This window comes from Eleutherodactylus coqui, chromosome 5 (genome assembly GCF_035609145.1).
Source record: "Eleutherodactylus coqui strain aEleCoq1 chromosome 5, aEleCoq1.hap1, whole genome shotgun sequence".
NCBI lineage: Eukaryota > Metazoa > Chordata > Amphibia > Anura > Eleutherodactylidae > Eleutherodactylus > Eleutherodactylus coqui.
This window is the reverse complement of record NC_089841.1, coordinates 142,324,905-142,337,850: the sequence shown is the minus strand read 5'-3', so window position 1 is coordinate 142,337,850 and position 12,946 is coordinate 142,324,905. Positions and strand designations below refer to the sequence as shown.

The window sequence follows — 12,946 nt, the reverse complement described above, 5'->3', positions numbered from 1 at the left end:
TCTGCCTATTTGTCCAAGACTACGCTCTACGTGTGAAATTTTAGATTGAATGAGGTGCGTATATATCTGCAAGATTAACCCTGTAGGTCCCTGCGTGCGCAAAACTCCTATCAAGGGATAGGTGGAAAGGGACTGATGCAGCTCTGGGAATTGGGCATTGAGCACATGTCTTAGCTGGAGGCATCTGTAAAAGCTGGTTCTAGGGATCTGCTGCAAAACTCCATTAATGCCCCAAGGAGGTGACTCAGATCTCTCCAGAATTGCGTGTCTGGGAGGTTCAGCAAGTGTGGGGGTGCTCTGTTACCCCACAGGGGGGTTTCCAGGGAAGTGCCTTCATACCTAGTAATCTGTTTACACATCTGTCAGACTCTAGCGGCCAATCTGTGTATTGGGAGCAGCAGTCTAGTGTGCAGGCCCATTTTTTCCACTACAATCCAGAGAGAGGTCTCAGAAAGGAAGTGCATTAAATGATGTTTTGAGTTTGGGAGGTCTGAATCAGAGAGCCAGTGGCGAATGAACCCAGTTTGGCCTGCCAGGTAGTACAGTTTAAAGTTGGGTAGTGCCATGCGGTAATGATGTATCTTGTCTCCACCTGTATCCTCCCAGTGTACGCCCACAAGCTAGCGATTGGCAGCCTGCAGCAAAGTCCTAACAGCGTGGGGACTGAGTTTTAGTGTTAGTTTCAGTGTAAGGCTTACATTATTAGCTGTACATGCTTCCATTTGAGAGCAGGGCAGCATTAATATGGAAGCATTTTCAGGTAATAATCTAAGCCTACTATTGTATCTGTGTGTTGGATTCGAATAACTTAATATTTTGGTATAACCCTTTTAAACAGACTTCTTTGGGCAACTGTAAGGGAGATACTTGTTAATGTGGAGCTTTTCTGCTTAAAAGATTTCAACCCAAAACATAAAGCGGTCTACTTTCTTATTGACAAAACATAAATAACTGCTAAGCATCAGTTTTTGAGGTGACCAACAATATGGCCGCATTTCATGTACACTTTTGCAAACATGGACTCAACAAAAATTTATATCCAATTTCTAGAAAAGCCATGTGACAACCAATATGGCTACCATTACAGCCCTCATGTGAGGCTGGCCCAGTTTACATGGAATCCTGAATGGTAAATCTGCTAGTCATGTATCCCCTGTTCCCTTAGGCTATGTTCACACTAGTATTTTTTTCAACTAATTCAGTTCTACGGTACTAAAAATTGGAAATCAGGAAGATAGAAAAGCTCATTTCTGTTTTAATTCTGTTTTTTGCTGGATTTATAAAACGGATAGAATGATTTCAGTTTGCAATGCTGAAAAACAGATGTGAAATTTACGAGTTTTCTTGTGCCGCCTGGTAGAGAGTGAACCGAACCCATAGGATAGTGATGTTGCCCTTTCGTACCACAGGACATTTTTGTGTGGTGGTGGTTCTTCAATGATTGTGGTTCAGTTGTTTTACCATGCAGAACATCTGCAGAGGACTTTGAAAAACTCCATACAGATGTTGTTCATGGTCAGACTTAGAGTCCCAATTCTGCAAAGCCATAGTGCTAACCACTCAGCCACTGAGCTAGAGCAGAGGAGGAGCTACAGCAAAGAGTTCTAGGGCCAAACAAGAGCAAGAACTGTATGGAATTTGATCAAGTCCAAGCAGAGGTTCTTGATATTTGAACCTAAGACCCCTGCCCTGCAAGGCAACGTTAACCACTGAGCCACATTCATTGAAGAGGCACAAGAACTACCACCGCCTGATGTGCGCATGCTCACAAACAAAACTGGAAAATGGAAACAAAATGCTTTCTGGTTTTCATTAGTCTCCCATTGACTACAATGCAAGGGGAAAAAAATTTATTCCATAGTTTTAACTGGAAACAAAAAGCACAGTAGTCCACGCTTTTGTTCCAGTGTGAAAAATGGAATGAAGATGGAAAATTCAGAAACAGTCTAACTGAAGGGCTTCCGTTTTAAATACATTTCTACGGGCTGTAAAATTGAAGCATTTACGTTTTGCTGTTCCCACGGCAGAACAGCAAACTAGAAATGAGACTGCTAGTGTGAAGCGGCCCTTATTGCATCAGAACTACGTAAATAAATTTTACATGACTTAATGCATTAAAAAAAAAAATTCAGTTTTGTAAACATGAGAAATTAACATTTATTAATTATTAACATTATTAAAATTTTTGCAGGACTATGGATTTCAAAGCACTACAAAAGGTGCAGAAGTGTTACTACGTGATAGAGCCCTTGGGTGTGAACCTGCAGGTCCTATCACAAGCAAACCACAAGATAAAATTAGCCATACTCCTTAGAAAAATATCAGTTGTGTGTCACCAAGATGATGTTATTCGGGATCCTTATTATTTCTGTACAATACAGATCTGTAATGTGGTTGTGTATTCGAGCCAACAACTGCATAACATAAGCAGTTATTCACACAGTGTAGATTTGGCGCATTTTATACACTAGAGCAAAGAATGAATCCCAAAATGAGAAGAAGCATAAGGCCTCATGTCCACGGGGAAAATCAGGCCCGCTATGGATTCTCCATGGAGAATCCGTAGCGGGTCCCTCCTGCCCCGCGGACATGAGCGCTGAAAATAGAATAAAAACTTACCCGCAGCGGACCGGGCAGATCTTCTCTTCTTCGCGGCCGGATCTTCTTTCTTTGGCCCGGCGGATGTGCCGCGCGCATGCGCCGGGCACATTTGCCGGGCCGAAGAAAGAAGATCTGGCCGGAAAGAAAAGAAGATCTGCACGGTCCGCTGCGGGTAAGTTTATTCTTATTTTAGGTCTCCCACGGATCCAGACGGCTTCCATAGGCTTCAATAGAAGCCTGCGAGAGCCGTCCCCGCAGGAGACCCGCACCTAAATGGAGCATGTCCATTTTTTTAAAAATTCACTTTTATTGACCATCCGCTGGTATTTATCTACCCGCGGGTGGTCAATGCATCCCTATGGGCTGCGGATCCGCAGGCGGGAGAAGAGTTAAAATCCGCTGCGGATTTTAATTCTTCTTTTTCCCGTGGACATGAGGCCTAAGTCTCTTCTTTATACATTTCTGTTTTGGTAAAGTCAAGACCAAGATCGGTTCCTAAAAGTTCACTGTGTGAATGGGGACTAGGATGACAAAGGGTTAGTTATACAGAAGAGGCCTGGGACATAAGACACAAACAACTTTTTGATATGGTTGTGCAACCCTGAATTCTAATATGAAGATGCAGCCAGAAAGGAAAGCCTTCTAATAGGTCTCTGGATTCTTGTTTATACTTACACTGCATATACCAGGCCCGCCAAATAGCATTGTTTAGACGGATTTTATCTCTCCACTGAAGCTTTAAACCTTTAAAGTTCTTCCATTTTGGAGACACCAACTTTCCACTAAAAGAAATAAAAGAAAAATGTTCATTTGAGAGGTTATATACGCTACAGTAAGAACCACCACAGTGAGCACATGTGTTAGAGGGATTGAAATCTTGTCATGAAAGGTTAAGATAAGAATTGAGAATCAGAAAGGGTTGTGTCTGAACCTTACATAAAAGAGAATCTATATTTAATATAAGGCACATGTTTTTGAAAGGCACACCCTGCTGAGCAGATTTTAGAACCATGCGCTGCACATCATTATGCCACGTCCCAGCCCAACTGACCAAAAGACACTATGCGGTCCTGAGGCCTCCCTTTCTAGTTCAGAAGTGTATGCAGGTAACTAACGGCATATTGGGCTCCCAACTCAGTGGGCACTATTGCACCTGGTGAATCACAATATAAACTGCTTCAAGACAATTTCTCCCTATATACTAGTTTCGCGCGGGCATTAGCAGTTTTGTCGCAAGTGGAAAAAAAAAAAAAAAAAGTCGCAGCTAAAATTGCGTCTTTGTTGTCGCGATTTTTGGGTGTCAGCATTTTTTTTTTAAAGAATAATCTTGCATCGCTGCCGCCCCCAATAAGATCCTGCGATATGCGATTTTATTTGTCGCGAAAGTCAATAGGACCTTCTAATGTTAAAATTGCATCGCATCACAACTTTGTTGCAACGCAATAAAAAGAAGGCTCAGTAGGGAAAATAAATTAGAAATCGTACATCGCAAAAAGAGCATGCCGCGATATTTGTTCACTCAACATCGCATCCGTGAAAACATCGCAGGTGGAAAGGAAACTATTGGTTTCATAATCTGCTTTTTTTTTTTACTGACTTTTGCATCACGTGACTGAAAAAGGGGAATATCGAATGTAGATTTGCATTAAAAAAAAAAAAAATCATACCAAATGGCGTGGATCCACACAAAAAAAGAAAAAAATCCATCAAGGGTTTTCCCCCCTACTAACAAGCTCAATTGTTATATACAGTACAAGTACAATTATCCAGACTAGTTACAACTGTATCCACATCCCAGCTAGAAGTAATAAGGTCGGGCTCACATGACCGTATGCTCACTGTGTATTAGGGCCCCCGTCCACGGGTGTTGCGGGAGCCGAATCTCGCGCGGGTCAGCCCTATCTGATAAATAAGCTGACCGCGGAGAATCAGGGCAATTCGCAGCATGCTGTGAATTGCCCGCCGCAAGCGGAGAATCGCAGTGATTCTCCGCTCGTGGACAGGGGGCCGACGCTTTCCATAGCAACGCAATGGAAAGCTTCAGAGGGACAGGCACCCTTACCTGCACAGATTTTGCACACTTAATACACAGTAGCAATCTCCCATAGACTTTAACCCCTTCCCGCACCACGACGTATAGGTACATCATGGAGCGGCGGGGTATGTATGAAGAGAGGTTGCGGGGCAACCTCTCTTCATACAGTGCAGGCGTCAGCTGTTTATTACAGCTGACACCCGCGGGCAATAGCCGCAATCAGCTGATCACGGTTATTGACCATTTAAATGCCGCTGTCAATTCTGACAGAGGCATTTAAATTCCCGGACGGTGTTTGGGGGTCCTGCACGCCGCCGCCCCCCCCCCCCCTCCCTGCGGTGAGATCGGGGAGCCGTGCAGGTGTCATGGCAGCTGGGCCTTCTGAAAGGCCCCAGGGCTGCCTTACCAGACTGCCTATCAAGCCAGCTATAGCATTACATCATACTGCAGAAGCGATCAAAGCATCGCTGGTTGTAGTCCCCCAGGGGGACTTTAAAGTAAAAAAAAAAAAAAAGTTATAACAGTTTAAACCTTTCCAATCCACTGTCTGACATCTGAAGACATTATGATTTAAGGCTGTACAGCTCCAATGTTGGAAGACATCGTCGGGGGTTCTCTTACAGTATATTGCCAGCCTCTCTGCTGTCGGAGCCTATCCAACGTGTCACCTCATGCAGTACTGGCTTTAGCCAGCATATAGTGCCGTTGTATAACGGCAGAATAAGAGTAAGCCCCCTAGGAAAACCAGGATACAAATGGGATTGGAAAGGGTTAAAATCCCCCCCCCCCCCCCCTTGCCATATCTATTATTAAAAAATCTAAATCATAAAATAAAAATATTTATTTGTTATGGCTGCGTCCGTAAAAGTCCGTTCTAACAAAGCAGTGCATTATTTTTCACGCACGGTGAACGTCGTCTGAAAAAAAAACAAAAAAAAAACAACAACGCCAGAAATGCACTTTAGTTACCCTGTCTCGCAGAAAAAACGCAAGAAAAAGCAATCAAAAAGTCGTATGCATTCCAACTTGGTACTATCAGAAACTACAGGACATCCCGTAAAAAGTGAGCCCTTGCTCAACTACGTCGACGGAAAAATAAAAAAAAGTTATTGCACGCACAAAATGACCGCAGAAAATAATTGAAAAAAATTAAATGTCTTTGGTATTGTAGTAATCGTACTGACCCATAGAATAAAGTTATCATGTCGCTTTTGTTGCAGTTTGTGCACCGTAGAAACAGGATGCACTGAAAGATGGCAGAATGTCGTTTTGTTTTCATTTTACTCCACTTAGAATTTTTTTTTATAGTTTTTCAGTACATTATATGGTACTTTAAATAGCACCATTGAAAAATACAACTCGTCCCGCAAAAAACAAGCCCTCATACAGGGACGTCAATGGATAAATTAAGGAGTTACGATTTTTTTGAAGGGGGGGGGGGGGGGGGAACGAAAATGGAGAATAAAAAGGGGCCGCATCATTAAGGGATTAATTGTGCCGCTCACACAAGCCAGGCGGAATATGCTCACAAAACAATCACGGCATGCACTATCTTAGCCCGTATTACGCGCACATCCACGCCATGAGAGTGTATGCAGATTTGCAGCATAAAATTGACAGGAGTAGGATGGGTCATGAGTTTTTTCACCTGTGTATAGGCTCAAAAGGCCTATAATGGGGCAGTTTGCCATCTGTGGATTAACATGGATAGGACACGGCCTCAAATACAGTAGTGTGGAACTAAAACAAAAAGTATGGAAGAAAGTTGTAAAGTGTAATCGTTGTATAATGAGACGTTGTACATTGATATGAAATTGGAAGACCGAAAAAGAGTTCCATTCCAACACAAAAATTCCCCGTTTGCAGTATATATAGTAAATAGGGGCATGGGCTGTTCTGACCTTGGCTTTAAGCCCAGACACAGTTTCTCAGAACTGAGAACACAGACGGCCGCTGGTGCCAAACTGTGCCAGATAACAAGCATTATTCATAATAGTGTTGTTACAGTAACCCCCAACAACAGAACCTTCAGTGGGAGGACAGACCTCAGATAACTCCGATCAATGCACAGATGCAGTGTGGGAATGCCCAGCCAGCAGGATGAGCAATCATGAATGTGCGAACGGGGACAAGTACACTTCAGTATTTTTTGACTCTTCCCAAATTACAACACCCCCCATCCATGTAAATGAAATCCATTAAATTCTTGCTTCAGCCTTGTGTATAATACACTAGACTTCCTCTACTATGGTTGGCTCACAAGTAGAAAAACAAGATGCTACAATTAGCAGAGCTAATTCTCCTAAACGCAAACCTATAAAAACAGACCATTAGGCTGTCTAGTGCAGGGGCGGGAGAAGTGTCCACCTATCGCTTCTTAAAAAGGGAACCTATCAGGTTCCTTTCATTCATCTGGTCTTCAAAGTTTGCTTATGAAGGGGTTGGCCCATCAGGCCAGAGAACACCTTTCAGATTGGAGCTACAGCAGCAATCAGCAGATCGTTACAGGCTGGCTGCCAGCACCCCTGACAAAGTTGGCAGTTTGCTGTGGCCAGTCAGACAGTTCTTTCCACAGAATGGAAAATGTAGTATTACATGGGGCGATTCAAATAAATTGATGGCGATGTAATACATAGATAGTCCAGGTCTACCAGAACAGTTCCCCATTCGGGCTCATAAAGGGGAGTCCCGAGTGAGGACCCCACTGTATAATTCCAATATAACAGGGCATTTGGATAGGAATTGTCTTCATGAGACAAACCCTCTAATACTGAAAATGCTGTGTGACTACTTCTAGGACTAAGGAAGGAATGGAAAAAAAATAGTCACATATGTCTCTACCCTTCGATAGCCCTCTCAAATACTTAGTAAAGTTGGAAAGGGCCAGAATGATAAACGTTCCCACAGCTACGACTTTTGGTGCATCCCTACTCCTTTAGGAAAGCACTTAAAGAGGAATGGACCATTTCAAATTGGGAAGCAACATACCCTGCCGACAAAGGGGACAGACATGCTCAGCTGTCAATTTAATCACGACTTTCTAGAAGAAATAACAGGAACAGCACACCAAAGTTCTACAAAAGGCTGAACCAGACCTGTTACTCTCAGGGTATTGCCAGCATTTACTGAAACAGACTTGTCTGGAGAGTCAACAGGCCCTCTTTAGAAGTGGCAATTGCATCTTATAAAGTGATGGAATATTGCCAGGATATGCCGCAAACTTTTGCATCGTTGGGTTCATCTTTTTCAAAACCAGTAGTATTTTCATAGTAGGCGATTTAGTTGTACTGGAGCAATTCAGGAAGATGACCTCTAAGGCCAGCAATATTCCATGTATTGCAAGCAACGTATATAAAATGGCACTGAATGATATACTGTTTGCCTGCAGCACTGGCAGCTACAACAATAATGCTCCAGATAGCAGAACAAAAACTTATCGCTATTTTTTTGAAGTCCTACAGTTAAATGTGTACACTGGAGGGTCATAGGCAGGTAAGAGAAAAGGCCAAAACTGGATTGTGTGATTTTGCATCCATTAGGATATGTGCATAGCGTTCTATGCAGTCTTGAAACTCTTATGTGGCATCTAATAAATATAATGCAACCGAATCTTGGTTTTAAAACAAATATTAGATTATCCTTTCATTGGAAATGAGCGATTTACATGTTGACTTTAGATTACATAAGCATTACACTTTATGCAAAAGTAAACCAGCCACAACCGCTGACTCCTTCATTTTGAAGCACCATGTGACCTCTGACTATTGACTCCTATTTAATCGGGAAGAACACAGCAGTCTTTCATCACAAACAAAGCCAGCTCAAAATAAGTAAAAATGCAACATCAAAAGGGAGCTATATAGAGGTACATAGTCTCAAATGATCAAAATAATCACCTAATTAAAAACAAACACCACAGATCACACGTATGCTGGAACATGGAAGAGGAAGTGTCACATTCTAACACTACAACAGCCAAAAAGTTAAAGTGACCCTCCAGTTTCAGGACAAAATTCTGTTCTGGGCCTGGAGGGGCATGGGCGTAACTATAGGGGATGCGGTTGCACCTGGGCCCAGGAACCTTAGGGGGCCCATAAGCGCCTCTCCTCTCCTTATAGGGAGCCCAGTACTATGAATAAACCATTATAGTTGGGGGCCCTGTTACAGGTTTTGCATTGTGGCCCAGGAGCTTCAAGTTACACCTCTGCCTCTTTGTGCCCTCAGCTGCAGGAGTCTGATGAAGGGCATCCTTACCTGAAAAGTCACAAACAAACTTACATCTGTTGACCAGCAGTTTTTGAGTCAGTTCCACTCTCCTTCTATGGGCGTTAACAGTGGTCAATTGTTTTAAAATCCTTGCTGTGAATTATGAATTTATCTGTCATTAACTTCCTGGATCCAGGAGAACAGTAAATTAAAGCACAAAAGCAGTCATTTACATTGCCAAACCAGTGACTGGTGAAGTCAGATAATGGACAGTGCATTCTATAAGCACTAATGTGAAAACTGCCTCCCCAGCTGAGCCTCGCCGTTTGACCCGCAACATACCCTACAGTACTCGAGTCCAAGTAAACAAACTGCAGTGCAGATCACACCACCAGTTGAAGTTTCAGTATTACATAATGATTATTGCACATGGTGAGGACAACACAGATGGATGCAAGCGACACAAGTAAAAAGAAACTCCTTTCCAAAGGCAAAACTGACCCTCCAATAATAAAGTTATAATAAAGAGGGTTAGGAGAGCCCATGGATTAACATAGTGGGTATGCCATTTTACTTGCAGTATTTTAATGCTGTAACTTTCTTTAAAGTTGTTCTACATCATTATTGATTAGACCGTGGCAGTAGAGCAAAGTGGTGGCTAAAGTCTCGTGAGATTAAGTGAGAGAGGGGGGCAAAAAAAGGATCTGCGAACAGAGGTGAGAGGAGTGCTGCAGCAATTTGGTTAGTGGAAAAATAAAAAATAAAATTTGCCTGTGGGCTGCCATTGTTTCCCAGAAACGCTGAGGGCCTTGTGGAGGAAGAGCTGCTATAAAAGAGGGTCCGATCAGACCTGAAGATTTGTCGTTTGGACAAGCAATGTTAAAGTTTGCTCAAGTAATCAGTCGGAACAAGACAACGATGTGTCTGCCTGTGTAAACAGTCACTGTATAAGTGAATGACCAAACAATCTGTATTTAAACCAAATGATCAGTAAATGAGCCAACGATTATTTTTATGCTTGCCAAAAATGACTGATGAACAAAATGCGAACGGTTTTTCGTTTGTTGGCTGAGTTTATTCTTGCTCGTCTGATAGATTTTTTTGAATTTTCGCACTAGGCAATAAAAAAAAAATATTTTTTTGTGTCTCTGGCAAATCCGTGTTATTTTCACATTATTTGGATAACAAACAAATTATTATTAAGAGTTATTGAGCCAAAACTTTGATTGTCACATTGCTTAGATTATATGAATAGTGCCGGTTCATGATTCTTATACATGATGTCCTGACAACAAAAGCTAATTTTTTTCCTAATGAAAGGTATTTTCCATTATATTATACAAAAAGTTAAGAGGAACGAAAACTTTTCTCAGACACAAAAATCGTGTTGCCTAGTGTAATTGTTCAGTGTAAAAGTCGGCCAAATGTCTGCTGAGGAGACGCACTGCTGACCTGGGAAACCCAGGGTGGGAAGAAACAATGAGGATTGTACTTGGTTGTGGAGCGAGGTGAAGTAAACCGATAGGAGTCCTGTTGGACTGCTAAAGTATGAAAGCATGTGGCCACAACCATCTCCTTATAGGTCGCCTCGTCGGACCTAATCACAGCTTCTGAAAATTTTTCCGGCATCACCCAGAAAGGACCTGTAACTTCAAAAAGGTAACCCCCGCAGAGAGGTGCCCCACACACACTCTGTGGACCCATCCCGCCACCAATTGTGAAACTTATTTAATGGAGAGTTTACTTTATCAGTGAGCACCCTCACTCAAAAAGCCAACCTATACACTACTAGGACCACATGGCATACACCCACATTAAATAGGTTTGTTAATCACCTTTCATGTTTTGCAGAAGAGGATATTAAACTGCGCAAAACATACAGAAGGAGCCAGTATTCCATTACAGACCAGTATGAATCTTAAAGGGTCCCCCTCACTGAAGCTGCTGCCCGTCCAAAAGCTCAGTGTGGATCTCAAATGAACGAAGTGGTAATTGACTTTAGTATTAAATAACCTTATGGTTTTAGGCAAAAAAAAAAAAATTTAAATTACCATTTCATTTGAGAGCCATGCAGACCCAGTATTGGATTCCAGATCACAACTACTACACAGATGCATGATGGCCACAGCATGGCACCCTACCTAAAAGACTTTGGTAGACAAGGTTAGCACCAATGTAAGGTTCTGGGCCTGGGAAGGAACAAATAGCATCACCATTATATAACAAGTGTTAGAACTCTGGGCAAGATTACCATGGAAAAAAAAAACAGGAATATTAATGGATAGCAAGCTTGTAAGAGGGGCTCACTTAAGTGCTCCTTCAAAATGGCGTATGGGGCACTTTGGCATGAAATGCGCACAAAATAGAGCGAATTCTATTTTTTTGTGTGCGCAAAAATGGGAAATATGTATGAGCCCATTAATATCAATGGGTTCTATTCTCTGTGTATTGTGTGTGCAAATACGCTTGTGTGAAGGAGCCCTTAGGCATAAATCCTATAATTAAACAGAGTTACTGAATATAAATAGCATGACTCTCCAGCACAGTCCTTACAGGGTAAGTTAGTAGAAAATGACATTTAAAAACACAAAGAAAATGGGATTTATTTCAAAGCTTTTGAGAAGCTTTTGAGAACTTTTGCTGACTTATTTTTCAGTCACAATCGAGATTTAAAAAAAAAAAAAATCTTAAAATTTTACATTTTTCACATTGACCACAGAACATAATAGGCAAGATGATCGCTCAAACGGAAGTTTGAGTGACAGTTTTGAGCGTTCACTTTGCATAAGTGTGTAAATAAAGGCTCACACTGTATGCAGAAGACAAGTGGGACCACTATCTTCTGCATACTCGTGCTGTGTTCGCGGTATACAGCTGAGTTCTCCGAGCAGGGTATACAGAACACAGCTGCAGCGCTGTCTTCTGTATACAGCTGTTGTCTTTTCAGAGCGCTGTCTTCTTCATACTGCGGCTGAGTTCCCTGAGAGGGATACCAGCTGAAACAATATCAGCGGTATCCCGCTTAGAACTCAGCGGGTGGTACTGATAAGGCTCATCGTTTTTTCAGCTTGCTGAAAGACAATGACGAACGACTCGTTAACGTAAACTGAACAATGTTCGTGCAGTTAGGCCCAACGATTCCCACTCAAAAGATGTCTGAGCGATTTTTGAGCGAGAATCGTTGAGTCTAAATAGGCCTTTATACTTCCTGTTCTGTAGAGAAAGCTTTACAGCAGTTCTCTCACTAACACCACAGACAGGATTACACAGAGGTAACACCTACAGTATATATAGATAACACAGGATCCACCATTCACAATAGGGGATCAGCTGTGACCATCTACTCACCCACCCTGCAAAATGACCACATGCCTAGGACAGACTCCCATACAAGTCAATACGGTGCACCAGTATCATTAAAAATATCCAATGTGCATGCTGCGCAATTACCTAGCACATGCCCCCACCTAGGCAAATATGCCAGTCATGTAATCTCTATGCTGCAACAAACAGAACAATCCCAGACCCAGTCTGGCAATTACATTTCCAGTCCATAAACCACATAAATGAAGGCATCTCTTTGGGACTGCTGCTGTTACACCATGTCGCTGTGTCTACACATGCAGCCAGAGCTGCACCCACCCGCCACTTTCTGCTCTTAATACCTCCTCCAAATGACCACACCATAGCAGAGAACGGAGCACCGCAATCCTGCCAGTGTCAGGCCCTGCCTGGGCCCACATGGACAGCCGACTCCTCTTCCTTAAGACCATTTCGTGGTAACTAGTAACACTACAAGTATTCGGTGGCAACCTTGTTCTCATTGGCCCAAACTCCACCAGAAAAGAAGAACATGCAGACACAAGGGACAAACCAAGTCAACATGATGAGTGGTATGTGTCATCTTCCTCATGAGCTATATTGCAGTAACCAGTGCCAGGGAGCTGCGGTAGGCCCCCTGTCTACGGCAGCGATTTCGCCGGCGTTGCTATGGAAAGCGTCGGCACCTGTCCACGAGCGGAGAATCATTGCGATTCTCCACTCGCGGCGGGCAATTCGCAGCATGCTGCGAATTGCTCCAATTGTCCGCGATCAGCCTATTAG

General features: G+C 42.7%; 1 protein-coding gene across 1 annotated transcript in view; it reads right to left on the bottom strand.

Moving 5' to 3' along the window:
• The window catches only part of MLXIP (MLX interacting protein), an 80,224-nt gene that overhangs the window by 36,289 nt on the left and 30,989 nt on the right, over positions 1 to 12,946 (bottom strand). The window contains exon 2 of the mRNA XM_066603299.1: positions 3,277 to 3,383. Coding sequence (XP_066459396.1) covers positions 3,277 to 3,383 — 107 coding nt within the window. The remainder of the gene's footprint in view (positions 1 to 3,276; positions 3,384 to 12,946) is intronic.